At 40.8% G+C, this 16,258-nt stretch overlaps 1 protein-coding gene across 3 annotated transcripts in view; it reads left to right on the top strand.

Annotated features, from left to right (window-relative positions):
• nup210 (nucleoporin 210) overlaps nt 1–2,481 on the top strand; it is a 302,105-nt gene extending 299,624 nt beyond the window's left edge. For all 3 annotated transcript variants that reach the window (XM_073853990.1, XM_073853989.1, XM_073853991.1), the window contains one exon: nt 685–2,481. In XM_073853990.1, the coding sequence (XP_073710091.1) occupies nt 685–788 (104 nt within the window). In that variant the 3' untranslated portion in view covers nt 789–2,481. The remainder of the gene's footprint in view (nt 1–684) is intronic.
• The last annotated feature ends 13,777 nt before the right edge of the window (nt 2,482–16,258 follow it).

The raw sequence follows: 16,258 nt of genomic DNA, 5'->3' as shown, positions 1-16,258 counted from the left end.
GACGAGAGAAGGATGACGTGAACTCCATGCTTTTTTCTCATTGGTAGTCGCTCCTGAAAGTCGCTCGACATTAACTTTCTCGCGTCGCTGGACACGCCCATACGGTCGCCAACGGTCACTTTCGTTGGCTGTCTGAATGGGGCGTTAAACACTCACACTTACACTCACTCACACTTACACTCACTCACACTTGCCCTTGCTCACACTTACACACCCTCACTCACACTTACCCTTACTCGCCCTTACACACCCTCACTCACACTTACCCTTACTCACACCTACACACCCTCACTCACACTTACCCTTACTCCCACTTACACACCCTTACTCACACTTACCTTCACTCACACTTACACACCAACACTCACACTTGCACATCCTTACTCACACTTACACACCCACACTCACTTACATTCACTTACACACTCTTACTTACATTCACTCACATTTACACACTCACACATCCTCACACACACTTACACACCCTTCTCCCGAACATACATTCAGAACTTGATTTATTTAGACAAGTGTGCATCCGAGTATTGATCCTTATTGAAAGCCGAAGGGTTGTCAGGGAATTTTCTTTATTTGAAAGAACTGTCCCTCAGGTCGATGTTTGCAGATGTCTTACCATTTATTCATTCTTAATTATTTTTTGTCATTGACAATGTTGCTGTTTGTCAGGTGTCGCTAAACTGACTGACAGCCCCTTCAACAACAGCTTGTCTTCAGACATGAAGGGAAGCCCAAGATTGCGCTTGTATTCACCTGACTACAACTCCAGATAAAGAGTAAAGTGCCTTGCGAGGAACAATAGTAGTACATGGATGTATACCTAAATGTTTGTTAATACAATCATATATGTGGCTGAACTTAATATTCGTGTTGCATATTCTGTTGTGTGCTTATGTTTGAGTTGCTTGATGTGATTTTTGTAGGTATTGCTTTCAAAAGCTCTTTCAGTACGGCTTTTATTTGAAGTTATGATGATTTTTACAGTATTGAAGATGTTAATGTGTATGATTGTTTTGAATCTCAGGACAAGCTTTATATAAGTCTGCAGTCAACCGGGCATACAGTAGCTTACTGTTAATAGTGTGAACACTGATATAGTACCAGGTGCTATAACGAATGTTTATGGGTGAAGAAACCAATGGCCAGTCATTTAATTGCATGAGCCACATGTTGTATAGATCTAAAACATTTTTTGAAGAACTTGTTCAGTGAATTCTTTGGTTTTATAAGTGCAGCTTCTTTCAGTTAAAAATGTGAATTGAATCCTTCAGGTTAAATGCTTTAGACATTGTGTAAGGTTTATCAAACTACAAGACTGACTACTAATCTAAATTGAGTATTATTTTGTCAAACTATTAGCAGGTGTCGTTCTAGACCAGAATTATTTCTGTCATTTATGTCAGTGAAGTGTAAGTTTAAAAATAGTTATATTTAAAGGGACACTCCACTTTTTAAAAAAATATGCGCATTTTCCAGCTCCCGTAGACATGAACGTTGGATTTTTGCTGTTTTGGAGTCCGTTCGGCTGATCTCCGGGTCTGGCGGTGCCACTTTTGGCGTGGCTTGGCATAGTCCATTTATTTTGATTGGACAATTAGCATCGCGCTAAAAGGTTTTGATATTTTTTCTATTTAAAACTTGACTCTTCAACGGAAAATTAAAAGTTGCCATTTTCTAGGCTGATATGTCTAGGAACTGTACTCTAAAACTGGGGTAATGATCAAGGACTTTGCTGCCGTAACATGCCTGCAGGGAGCGCAATGATATTTCGCGGTGCCCCAAAATAGTCCCCTGCTATTAAAAGTTACCAAGGGGACTATTTTCAGGTGCCGCCTAATATCATTGCGCCTGCTGCAGTCATGTTCCGTCAGTCTTAGTACACGTTGTAAGTACAGAAGAGTCAAGATTTAAATAGGAAAATATTGAAAGTCTTTGGTTGTTTATTTTGTGCGATGCTAATGGCCTGATCAGAATCGGTGGATTGTGCTGAGCTATGCTGGGGGTGGTGCAGCCGGACCCGGGGATCGGCTGAATGCATTCCAAAACGGTAAAAATATAATGTTTGACTCTTTGGGAGCTGGAAAATTTGCAATTTAAAAAAAAAGTGGTGTCCCTTTAACACTGATACATGTTTTACTGTGAGGTCTGATTATGTGATCACTTTTGACTGAATGAATAGATGCCACAGATTTATGAGCCTGTTTAAGTGCTTAATCTTTTGCCATAATGTGACCCATTAAACTGTAGCACTGTTTTTTTCTTACCTTGAACATTTTAAACTGCCTATACATACCACTCCACTGACAATGTCTGTTTGCTTTTTTGTTAATCATATCTTCATCAATAGTTTATCTTTCAGTTGATAATAGTTTGTGCTTATTGACCAACTTTCTTTACATTGTACTTTCAGGAGAATGTTTTTGTTTTGTCATTTTAAAATAATAAATATGCTATTATTAGGAAGCACTTGATTCTTGCTCATTCTCTCTCTGTCTCTCTCTTTCTCTGTCTTGCTCTCTCTCTCTCTCGTTCAAATTCAAGTTACTTTATTGGCATGACATTTGAGCTGTAGTATTGTCAAAGCATTTTCAATAAATATATACAAAGAATATACATACATAACAAAATTAACAGAAATAAAACAATGCAGATAATTACATTTGCCTCAATGTCTTTATAATCAATCATTATTTATTTCATTATTAATAATACAAACATGTAACTAAAAGAAAATATATTAAACATCTCTTAAACTGTTGATTTCATATACATATTTTGCCTGGGGTGTTGGTGGCAGAGTGGGCCTGGCCCACCTAATCAGAGGCTTGGCCCACCCTGGGCCCACACATAACAGCCAATCTTTTGGCCAAAAATCTGTATTTACAGACATGAGAATAATTCTTAAGAATAACAGCATTTCATATCAAATTAAAATTTTTAGTTTGTTTTAGTTTAGTATTTTAAAGAAAAACATGTTGTGAACACATGTTTAGTATGGGTTTTATGGACTTATATCAGTGACTTAAAAATTTAGCTTTTTTTAAAAACCACGCATAAACATTATTCTCTCAAAAATACAAACATGTACATACATGTAGCTCATATATTATTGTAGCCCAGTTTTTGCTGAATGCTGTGTTATGAGACACTTCCCATTAATATGTTTTAAAGCCACTGTAAAAGATCAAATGTAAGAGCATGTCAGAACCTCTGCCAGTGTTCGGACCCCAGAGTGTTAAAGAACCCCCCACAATCCTACCAGCCCACCTGAAATATCACTTGGCCTGATTTTGCAGCTAATTTGGCTGCTATATCGACAAATATTGACGTTTTTCTGTATTATTCAAACTAAAAATGAACAATTCAAGTTTTCAAATTTGGCAAAAAAGAATTCCCTTGAAGATTTGTCTTTTGGGCAAACAAGAAGAAAGTGCAACTCATCCTCTATTTCATTTCGATCACAATGTTTGCATAATCGCTGTATCCAGGATTGTTTGTGTCTTTCTTTTTCTATTGCGAATTCATGGTCCCCAAGTCAATATTTTAACAGGATTTGTATTTCTTTTAGTTGTTTTATTGATAAGTAATTTGCCAATTTGGTGTTTCTGTTAAGGGCTGAATAACACTGAAGTTTGTTTTGAAGTGGGCAATATTATTTGATAGTATTATATAATAATTCTGCTTAAGATTTTTGTCAATTTCTTTTTAAATGTTGTGGTCAGATATATCTTTTGTTTTGTGAATTAGTTTCAACACATGAGTATTTAGAGGATGCGAAACTAACACCTGATCACATTGTAAATGTTTAATAAAACTGCATGACAGTATATCATCTGGTCACATTGTGAAGGTTTATGTAACTGCATGGCAGGTAACATCTGATCACAATTTAAATGTTTATTATAACTGCATGGCAGTTAACATCTGATAACATTGTAAAGGTTTAATAAAACTGGACGACAGGAAATCATCTGATCACATTGTAAAGGTTTAATATAACTAGACGACAAGTAACATCTGATCATATTTTAAAGGTTTAATATAAATGCATGACAGGTACCATCTGATCACATTGTAAAGGTTTAATATAACTAGACGACAAGTAACATCTGATCATATTTTAAAGGTTTAAATAACTGCATGACAGGATATTATCTGATCACATTGTAAAAATGTTATATAACTGCACGACAGGTAACATCTGATCACATTGTAAAGGTTTAAAAAAAACTTTATATCAGGGTATCTATGGAAGTAAATCTGTGCCGTTGGATTTTAAATTCTAATTTTTAACACTGAATTTTATTTTGCATCTAAATCAGACTTTAAATTTTAAAAGCCATCGAATTTTCAATGTTTTAAAAAAATTCAGTAATTTTTTTTTCAATGTCTAAAAAAAATCAGTGTAAAGAAATGCAATGTCTCAAAAGATTCAGTGTAAAAACATTCAATGTTTCAAAAGATTCGGTGTAAAAAAAACAATGTCTCAGAAAATTCAGTGCAAAATAATTCAACGTCTCAAAAAATTTTGTGTAAAAATATTCAGAGTCAACATCCAGGGAAGCAAGGAGAAGCAATCGATCCCTGTATCAAATCATTCAACATCCAGCCAATCATTTACGCTCCATTGGTCATGTGACACCGAAATGGGAAGTCGGTGAAGTTCCGGCAAAGGGTTTATTTGCATTAACATACAAACACATTTTTCACATCTGGCAGATCGTATCATCAGTATATCAGGACACAGTCCGTTTACATTTATCAACATCAAAGTGGCTTCTGTATCTGGATGTGTGATCGATCCCGCGCGGGGAGACGCGCCGGATGAATAGTTGTCAATCCCAAATGGCTACAACCGGCTTTAACTGTATGATTTAGGGTTGTCGCGGTAACCGCACTCCGTATTGTACAGTTCTACTGAGAAGCAAATAGCAGAGAATAACTAGCAACCCTAACAACCGTGATTCACATTTTAAGCTATATATTTTAAGATTTAAAGGTTTTATCTTTGTTTATCTGCAGCGTCCGCACCGCAGACTTTACCTGAACTTGACTTTCACCCACATGCTTTTTATCAACAACAACGTCCATGTGAAACATTAGGATGACCATCCCGACTCCACTGCCTTAAAAACCCGCTTTAGGCTCTGTCTGAACTTATACGTTTTTGTTCTGTAGCCTACTTTGTTCACTCACATATTTCTATATCAACCATAAACTTCTATGGAAGTCAATGGTCACTATCTGCTGTGGGTTTACCATCATTACTCAAAATATCTTTTTTTGTGTTAATCAGAAAAAACTAATGCATACAGGTTTAAAACAAAACGAGGATGAGTAAATGATGACACAATTTTCATTGAACTATCTCTTTAAAGGTAGGGTAACAGATTTGATCCTGAAACATTTTTTGTTATGCTGGTTAAAAGTCTCCTCACATCCTGATAGCAATTACTGTGTTAAGTTGCTTAAATGTATTTGTAGAAGTTTATGTCATCTGTGAAAGAAAAAAATGTTCAACAAATCATAGATTTTGGTCCGAACGGACGTTTCCATTTTTGTCCCTTATACGTAAGCATAATTTGAATGCCCACCGCGCAGCGAGTCCACGCAGACACCATATGTCATCGGCGCGTTCACGTGCGCTCACCTCCTGTCTGTAAACAGTGAGAACAGCAAACTTTTCTGCTGAATTGACAACCTACACATGAGGCACACAACGAAAGACATCTTTTATAACAACAACAGCAAAAACTGCCTAGATCAGCAAGAGCAAAAACCCAAATTAACATCAGTAACTTTACTGCTTTACCACGAGATGAAACGGCTGCAGGAGGCAAAGGGTCTGAAAGGGTGGTTGCACTGTTTATTTTGGTAAGGTAGGTACGTGATATGTTTGTATTAACATGGATTCAGATATTCTACTTTGATGAAACATTGTGTTGCTTATGAAATTTGGGTTCGTTTACGGATTAGCGTAACGATATAGTTACTACGTCTACACAACCGAACGTGTGCTTAAACTAATGATGATGTGACCGTCTGATCTGTGCGTGTTCATGTGTTTTGAAAGAGGCATGACTTTGGATGGCGATTTGACTTGAGGGTGGGATCGGGATTTCATTGCTAGGCGGCTACCGTTAGCATTTTTCAAAATGTGTTACCCTACCTTTAATTTATGCCTTCAGTTGTGTCGAGGATGTTTAAGTCGTCATTGTATCACCTCCGCAAGCCTGTAAAGCAAATACTGAAAAAAATTAACATTGACTTCTATAGTAGGAAATAAATGATGAAGAAAATATTTTGAAAAATGATGGTTAGCACACAATTGATGGTACCTTTTAAATTCCATCATTTTTTATTCCTACTATGGATGTCAATGGTCACTATCTGCTGTTGGTTTACCATCATTCCTCAAAATATCATCTTTTGTGTTAATCAGAAAAAAATGCATACAGTTTTAAAACAACACGAGGATGAGTAAATGATGACAGTATTTTCATTTAACTATCTCTTTAAGTTGTGCCTTCAGTTGTGTCGAGGATGTTTAAGTCGTCATTGTATCACCTCCGCAAGCCTGTAAAGCAAATACTGAAATATATTAACATTGACTTCCATAGTATGAAAAAAATATTTTGGAAGTATCTTGATAAATGATGGTTAGCACACAGTTGATGGTACCTATTAAATTTCATAATTTTTTTATTCCTACTATATGGAAGTCAATGGTCAATATATGCTGTGGGTTTACATCATTCCTCAAAATATCTTCTTTTGTGTTAATTAGAAAAAACTAATGCATACAGGTTTAAAACAACACGAGGATGAGTAAATGATGACACAATTTTCATTGAACTATCTCTGTAATTTATGCTTTTAGTTGTGTCGGGATGTTTAAGTTGTCATTGTATCACCTCTGCAAGCCTGTAAAGCAAATACTGAAATACATTAACATTGACTTCCATAGTAGGAAAAAATATTTTGGAAATATCTTGATAAATAATGAAGAAAATATTTTGAAAAATGATGGTTAGCACACAGTTGATGGTACCTATTAAATTCCATCATTTTTTTATTCCTACTATGGAAGTCAATGGTCACTATCTGCTGTAGGTTTACCATCATTCCTCAAAATATCTTCTTTTGTGTTAATCAGAAAAAACTAATTCATACAGGTTTAAAACAACACGAGGATGAGTAAATAATGACACAATTTTCATTTAACTATCTCTTTAATTTACGCCTTCAGTTGTGTCGGGATGTTTAAGTCGTCATTGTATCACCTCTGAAAGCCTGTAAAGCAAATACTGAAATACATTAACATTGACTTCCACAGTAGGAAAAATGTTTTTTGGAAGTATCTTGATAAATAATGAAGAAAATATTTTGAAAAATGATGGTTAGCACACAGTTGATGGTAATGTAGCGATTCAGCGGGAGGAGGGGAATAACGTTATTTCAAACACTATGAACCTCCGACCGAAACACTACGGGGATTCCCAAGGGAATCTTTGTTTTTAGCTCAAAGGGAATATTATGTATAATTAACTGTAATTAACTATACAAATTTATCAGGTTTTACCTGACGTAGCAAAATTAATTTTAAAAATTTATTAATATGTTCGTCCACCGAAGCCATATATCCATAATCGTACATTAACGTCTAAGAAATGTTAATTTCATGGCCTTTAAAATTAACCTTCTCACTGATATACAGTGCTACTCGCAGCTTGTAGCTGGATCAAAAGGCAGAAATAGTGACTTTAATTTCATGAGCATTGAACACAGAAACAATTCAATTGTGAAAATGCAAAACCGGTTTATTAACTACAAACGAAGTACACACAACGACTAACTAAACATACACACATACAATAACATAAAACATAGATGAGAAAGAAAAGACTGAAAAAGCTAGAGAGAGAGTAAAAGATTGGTAATAGCACTATTGCTTAACATCTGCACAAACCATCTGAAAATCTCTAAGGAGCGCCTTAATTTTTATAAGGGGTAAAGCTTAAACATCAGCGAGTAAAACAAGTTTATACTTGCATTTGGCTCTTTGTGATGCGGTGCGAAGTTTCTGATGCGCGCAGTGTGAGCAGGGAGGGAGAGAGAATCCAGGTGTATTCGTAAGATGATAGAGTCCGTTAGGTGGTTCCGTATGGCGGATTGTTCCGCATAGATTGTCCGAAAGTGCAAAGTGCAAGCCAGGAAGACTGTCCCGAAGAAAGACAGGGCTCAGAGAAAAGATGCTGAATCCGAATGACTCTGGGTGAGTCTGCATTTGTTTTAATTGTCGCCCATTTTACAACCTTAATAGGTGATAGAGATCTCGACGGTTGTCACAAAGGGAGACAGGGTCATCTAATTATCACAATTTTAGGGCTGTTATGATCCAGACGCCAAATGGCCTCGATTTGACTTCGAGCCATTTGCTACATATCCCCTCTTCATGGCCACCAGGGTCCTGAGACACTTTGGTGGGCGATGGTTCAATAGGTGATGCTTGGACAGGTCATTTGGTCTGGATGGCAGGTGTATCTTAATTTTCTGCAGCGCTTCACATGTAGACAGAGGGGTGATTTCAATGAGGTTGGACTCTTGCTCGGCTTGTGTGTCTTGCTTTCCACGGTTCCCCTTGAAGGCTCGAGGGAGGGCAGCTGTGCACTTGTTCACTGTTTCCTGCATCCCGCTGACCCCTTGGTAGAGGATGAAAGCTAGGCCAAGGGTAAGGGCGTATCCTACTCCTGTGGAGAGGCACAGTACCGTGTCAGCGGCGGTCAATGCTCGGACAACAGGGAGTCTGTGCATAGCTGGCATGCGAGCAAGTGCCTGGAGGGTAGTGTCGATGGCCGTGACATCAATTAGTTGGGTCCCCCCTTCTGCAATTCTCATCTCCAGTTCAGGGTCTAAAGTGAAGTTGTGGTCCCTAAAGAAAGTTGAAATTTCCAGTTCGGTGTGGTACTCCTCACTGGGAAGGTGATAGAATGTGAGTTCATCGATGTGAAGAATCGCATCTTTTGGAACTTGAATCCACACCGTCTGGTTTGGTAGACTGATGCGGGTGGCTGTCTCGTGTTGGTCGTAGGTCAAAGTTGCCGTGCTGGCTGGGGTGTTGACCAGCCATCGGTCACCTACGATTTCAGCTTGGGTGTTAGTTACCTCGGCTCGTGGGTTTAGCTGAGGCACGACAACGAGAGTCAATCTTCATGGGCCGTAGCCCACAGATGCCGTCCGTGTTGTCCCGAAGGAAAGGTTTGCTGGGGCAGAGATAATGAATGTCTTTAGTGAGGCTGCACATGCGCAGGTTTGGTGCAAGGTACAGCTGTTCGTTGCTGTCGTGGTAAGCCACAACGTCGGGGTGCGTATTCTAATGTGGGTGTTTTCCTGCCAGAAGCCAACATTGACAATGTCTTTGAGTCTGTAGATGTTGTGTGACTCGATGATTGGCAGGTTTATCAGAAAAGCAAGTTCGCCTTGTTCGGGGGCTATGCTTAAGGGAATTGCGCTACCTAGGGAGTAGGCCAGATGCGCCTGCAGGGTGTTTGTTGGGCCTGCAGTGGCAGAGGATAAAATGGTCTGTATCAGGCTTAGGGGTACCAGGTAGGGTGGAATTCTACCCATTGCTAGACTGTCCACCAATGAGCTCACCTCGCGCAGCATGTCTGACATCAGAGCTGTGACCAGTTGAGAATAGGCGTGATCCACCTGCAGTACTGAGAAAATCTGTTTCAAAGAGTTCAGTGTTTGTTGAGAATTACTACAGTATCTTTTAAGGATTTGACCATGGTTTGCAGTGATTTGCTCTTAGCTGTCAGTTGTTCTCTCAGTTAAGGTATTTCCTCCTGGATCTCATTCACATGTCGTCTCACCGTGGCTAGGCTGACTGCATTGACACTGGTGACTCCAATGTTGAACAAAGTTCCGACTGCTGTGGCGGCTCCGAGTAGGGCCCCCAGGAACCGCTTGGGGGCGCTTGGTTTGTCCGCTGAGATCTGCTTGTGTGACAGTCATCTTCTGAAGTTAGTACAGCATGTGTTTGATGTCGGCCTCTGCGTGAAACAAAGCGTTCTGCGCCCATCGTTCTCCTGCCCAACTGGTTTTTGGTGCTGATGCTGTGTAGTGTGCTCTGTAGACATCACAGGGGTTGAGTCGGACGTAGACCTTTTGGCTATGTGTTCTGCAGTTCGTGATCAGGAGTCCAGGTTGCTCTTTTAGGACGATGCCTGAGGCGGGACCTGGTGACACGATTTCAGGTTGCGACCATCTCCCCTGTAGGCTGATGTACAGAACAGTGATCCACAGCATTATCCTGGTGACAGAGAGGGAGAGAGAGAAGGAACAATAGGTGAGCGCTACAGGTCCTTGTTTGGTCAGGACAGTTCTCTTTCTTTTCATTAGCGGCTGTTCCCTTGGTGGCAGAGTTCTAGTGATGAGGCAGTGTGGAGGGAGTTTGGCCTGGTTAGTGCTCATCCCCCCTTTACTGTCATGCCAAAATGTTGAGTGTCTCTTGACTTGGTTCCGGTGGACCCATCTGAAAATTGGTTCTTTCTGACTCCTGCCCATCTTGATCTGGTATGCAATGGGGGAGAGTTTGTCCACAATCTCATGAGGTCCTGTCCAGTGTGGCAGAAATTTCTTTGACAGCTGACGGTGAGCTGTCTGAATTGGCTGGGCGAAACTGCAGTACCAGATCTTGGTCATTCGAAAAGCGAAGGTCGTTCCCAGATGAAGTTCATCCAGATACTGGTGAGTGGTGTATGCTGTGGTCTCAGTGGTGTCATTGGGTGCTGGAAGGCATTCTACCAACTTTGTGAATTTGCAGATGACCGTGAGAAAGTATGGTTCAACCCAGTCTATCTGAAGGTCTGACAATGGGAAGTTGACACCTCTTTTTTGCAGTGGTCCTCCGTGGTTTGGCTTGGTTGGAACTGGCAGCAAACCAGACATCCCTTGATGTATTCTGCTACATCCTGCTGCATTCCAGGCCAGTATGCCACCTGTTTCAGTGTTTCATACGTGGCTTTTGTGCGGTGGTGTCTGGCACATGCTGTGTCATGCGCATACATCAGTATGACCCCCCTATGGCTCTGAGGAACCACAAGCGTAGGTGTAGTGCAGTCATCAGGGACATACCAGAGGATGTCGTGTTGTATGCGCAGCAGGTGCTTGATATCGTTGAGACGTTTGAGGGTTGGAGCAGCAGACAGGTCAGAGTTTGTGATAGGGTAGGTGGAGGGGTCTGAGAGGTGGTTTAACATAGCTTGGATAGCGACGTTAAAGGCTTGTCGTTTCTGATGATCTGCATTATCCTGCATGGCATTTACATATTTTAAATTTTGTTGAACTTGTGCGTCAAATCCTGGGTATGGCTCTGAGTCTTTGGCTGGATGCAGAGTGCAGAGCAGTGAACTTTTGGAGTTTCGGTCTGAGACGAAGCTCCCGCGGCTGGCTGGGGGGTCGTCCATGACCTGTGTGACCTGGCAGTTTACCTCAGATGATCTGGCTGATTGAAAGGGTAAAGGTTCTTGCACTTGAGCCCAAATTTTTAACTGTTTAAAGTCCATTAAGGGTTCAAAACGGTCTAGCAGGTCTTTGCCAATGAGGAGAGGGTATGAGTCCATTGGTGAGATGTACACAGGGTGTATGATGCTCATAGGACCGATTGTCAGGTAGATGGGAATCACCTGTTGCAGTTGAACTTCAGTCTGACTGTAAGACTGCACATTCAGCATACACTTTTGGGGTTTAAGTGTCAGATTTTGGGCCTTAGCTCTGTTCTGGAGTCTGGTGAAAAGCTGGGATGACATCAGCATTAGGTCAGCTCCGGTGTCGAGGAGGGCTTCTAGTTCAACCTCATTTTCCAAGGTGATGGATAGATATAGCTTTTTGGCTACTCCTCTTTCGATCAGGTTTCCCAGGAGGCTTGGTACTGGGGCTGTTGAAATAATGGGAAGGCAGTTAAGGCTGGTTTCTTGTGACTCTGTAGGGAAGGAGACACTTAACACAGCACTCTTTGGTACTTGCAGGTTTTGGTTGGTTGGTGTTTGAGATATTGTTTGTATGCCAAAGTCTTTGGTTTGTGGGATGAATAAGGAGTCGGGTTTGTCTTCGTGGTCCTCCTTGTGGGGCCTCTTTTGGATTAACTCCTTCAATATTCTCAGAATCTCTGCTGACTCAGACGTGTCTGTGTCACTCTGTTTCTGGGGTAGTTCAGACTTAGCCTTGCTCTGTGTGTATCGAGACATCTCTCTGTTGACTGTTACCAGTATTTGATCGGCCAGGTGCAGGACCTCTAGGTCGTCGGCCAGGTTCCCACGAGCCGCCACCCTTCTGGTTGTCAGATGAGTTTGGCCGGCTCCATGACCTCTCGGCGCGTCCCATTTGGTGCTTGGGACGAGCCCCCTCATGGCCGTACCATTCCTAGCTGGCTGTAAAGTCTCTTGACCCTCTTGGCCCTCTGTTGAAAGGTCTTTCACTGTGGTGCTGTCGTGTGCCCTCCAGTGGTAGTTCAGGGTACAGTGCAGAGACAGGGAGAATGACAGGGTTTTTAACAGTCTTTTCAGAGGCCGCTCTTTGTTTACCATAAGCTTGTCCCTCAGCTGCCTGGTTGTCATCGTGCGAGGGCAGGCCATAACCCCTAAGTGTTGGCTTACTGTGAAATGAAGATTTAGCAGGAAAAGGGTCCTGAAGTTAAAGTACTCCTCCATTTCTGGCTCATTTCGTGAGCCAAAGTAAGCTTGCCTGAGTCTGTTGTAGTAGGCCTGTGGAGTTTCGTTTCTGCTCTGTTTGAGGTCCATTGCTGTAACTAGTCCTTGTTCTGACTCTGGATCCGAAAACTCTTCTATTAAAGCCTTTTGCAGCTGCTCGTAATCCATCTTGACATTTTCTGGCTGCCGGTCAAGGAAACTCCTCACCTCATGACTGGAAGTAATCGGTAGCAGATACAGTTTGTCTCTTGTGGTTACATTTGGCAGTGTTTGCACATAAAAGTCAATGTCCTGCAGGTAACCGTGGATGTCATGGCCACCTGCAGGGTCTGGGGTAAATGTTGGGATATTTCTAGCCAGCTTGTCTAGGTCTTTGGGTGCCACGCCGGGCATGTCTGCAGGTGACCTCGGGAAATTTGTCTGTCCCCACCCCTCTGTGGTAGTGAGAGGTTCTGGGATGCTGGCTGATTTAACAGTGGGCTCCCGCCCCCCTTTTCAACAGAAAAGCTTTGGTGGGGGGGTGCAGGCTCACTGTTTGAATGAAAGGGAAAGGTTGGTTTTTCCCTTATTCGTTCAGCTTGCAGTTTATATGCATAAATAAGTTATCTTTGAGCGGAGTCAAGATCATCCCTAGCTTGGTCTCGTTGCTGAGCCAGAGCTCGACCTTCATCTCGAGCCGCTCGCAGATGATTCTCACAGGCCTTCAACTTGGCATCACGTTCCTTCAGTTCTGCCTTTGCTCTCACCAGATGTTCAGCCTGCTGGAGCTTTCCAGACAGCTCTTCTCTGGCTGTCTTTTCCTGTTGCTCCTTGTGCTCTGTGTCTGTGCGGAGTTTTAACAAGGCCTCTTGGAGTTGTCCCATCTTGTCCTTTAGCTACCAGTGCTCCTCTTGCTCCATTGATGGTTGTTGAACCTCTAATCCCTGTGTCAGCTGATCTAGACGATTCTGCGCATCCTCCTGATTCCTCCGTGCCTCTGCTGCTTGGAGCTGTAGAGCTGCTGCATCCTGTTCCAGTTTTAGCTGGATGATGAGGTTGTGAGCAATGGCAACTGTGATCTTGGCTATATCCTTGTGACTGTAGCTCCTTGTTGGGTCGTGGGCTATAAACTTGTCCAGGGTGCTGTCGAGCTGCTCTCTTTCCAGGTGTTGCAGTTCGTTAGCAAGGTTGGGCAGGAGTTCAAATGTCACAGCGCTGAGCCAGGCCTCTAGCTGGTCCCAGTGGTTGACAGGGCTTGGTGATCTGGACATGTTGACGCACTGATACAAGAGAAAACACAAAGAGCCAATGCGAGTCCGCACAGTTCAGCGAGCTACGGCAATAATATATATATATATTTCTCTGGCGGCACAGATAATCAGTCTGGGGAAATAAGGGAAAAATTGTAGTAATTTGTCGCTTTGTTAAAACCTATAGGTCGCCTTGGACATTTGGTTAATCGAGCGTATTACTAATTAATTCTCCTAATGGTTTGTGCCGTTTTGATCTTTCAGCCCAAAATAGAATGAATCAAAATAATTAAAATCAATTAATTATAATGATAAAAATAAAATAAAACAAACTAAAATAAAGGGTGAGGAGGATAGGTTGCTGGAAATGAAATGAAACAGGAAAGGGAAAAGAGAGGAAAGAAAAACAAATAAATAATAATAAATTAAAAAAATAAATAAAAATAATAAAACAAGCTGAAAATGGAAATGGAGACAGCCAACAGACGAAGTCCTAAGGCTGGGAAAATGAAGAGGATAGGAGGTGGAAAAAGGGGTTTCCTGTTTCAGCTTAGCAGGATCTCTACCCTAAATTTGATGACAGGGCCTTACAGGGAGAGGGCACTATGGAGTCATGCAAGCTAGGGGAGTGGCTTAGCTAGATTGGCTGGGCTAGACCCAACCTGAGAGGGATCTGGTGCCTCTAGTGGCTACAGAGGGGAGAAAAGTGCATCTCTTTTACACCAACACTCGTTGACTATTTAAGACAACCGAGGGTGGAACACAGAGACAAGGCGCTTCCCTGAGCAAGCAGCCAAGAGTGCCGGGCCTTCTGCCCTCCCCACCTCGACCGCTCAACAGTCACGCCCTTCACACCGCCAGGCTGCAGGGCTTTTGTGTGTCAGCTGGCACGGTTAGCGATTGGAGTGCCCGGTGGTGGAGGTCACCAAGTTTTAGCTTTAAAGAGATGCACAGGGGCTTATCCTATTGCACCAGTTAAAAACATAAATGAATTCACTGAGAATGGGACTTATGGGGCTAAAAGAATGGGGAGTAAAGAATTGATTCAATTAAAATTTTTAAATAAATCAAACTGCATTAAAATTTAAATTTAAACTTAATTAAAATACAATCTCTACAATAGAAAAGAGATCAGGAAAGTAAGGAGTGAGAGAGAACAGCAAAAATGAAATAAAATAAAAATAAAATAAATCAAAATTAAACAAAAATTAAATAAAGAAATAATAAATTAATAAAGCCACAGCAATATTAATTATTATTTATAATTTAAGACCATAACATTCAATATGTAGGAAATAAAACTACAAAGTAGTAGAATAACCTAGTTATCGAAGTAAGGTTTATCAAAAAAGTTTGACTCCTGTCATACACTCCCAAAAGAGTATATGAGAGGACCAAACGAGCTTTCCCCACCAGATGGCGATATTTCGCCCAACAAACAAAGAAAGCGGAAGTCAAGCGTAAAGTAATGGAGAAGGAAGACTGACATCTAGTGTTAGAACTAGGTAGTACGCTTTAAACTGACAAAGGGGGGGCCCAGAACTGAAACCTATGGAATAACTGTTAAAAAATAAAGAAAATATTTGATTCATTTGATTTGAAGTTCAGTACGCTCATAATGTCCGGTCAGACTCTATAAGAAAAGAAAAGAAAAGAAGAAAATATAGGCCTTATAGACCTTTTGCGAGTTGACGTCACAGTTACGTCAGGTGCGCATGTGGTGGCAGAAAAACAGTGGAAATGAATGAGACACGAGTGAAACGAACAATATAACTCACTAGAAAATGTTTTGTTGTGCTGTTGAGTGTCAGAATAGGAATGCCAAAATAGATGACCTTCATTTTTATAGTATACCGTCGTCGAAGACACCATTTGAAGATAAACGTAGGTGTTTATAGTTGCAATAAAAGCCCTCAACCGGACAGACTGGAGTGATGAAATCATCTGAAAAACTTTTAATAATTTGAATAGAAAATAATTAGAGAAGATATCCGGTGTTTTGTCGAAGTCTGATCCCTCTTTGTGTTTCTTATAGCATTTTCATCACGTTACGTTTATAATTTATTTAGAAAAAGTAAAGATTTGAATTAGTTCATAATATCAATAATATTACCATTTATTAAAGTTTTCGTATTTTTTTCGTTTTCTATTACTTCTTTTTACCCTATATCTTAGCCTTCTGTGTTCTCCTCTACATCTTCTCATGTAAAGCTGCTTGGCAACAATTAACACTTGTGAAAAGCGCTATATAAATAAAATTGAATTGAATTGAATTATGTCTTCTTCCTGTTTGTTCTAAAT

The sequence above is a fragment of the Misgurnus anguillicaudatus genome, chromosome 16, assembly GCF_027580225.2.
Source record: "Misgurnus anguillicaudatus chromosome 16, ASM2758022v2, whole genome shotgun sequence".
Taxonomy (NCBI): domain Eukaryota; kingdom Metazoa; phylum Chordata; class Actinopteri; order Cypriniformes; family Cobitidae; genus Misgurnus; species Misgurnus anguillicaudatus.
The sequence above is the reverse complement of the archived record's forward strand: the minus strand, read 5'-3'. Positions and strand labels throughout refer to the sequence as shown.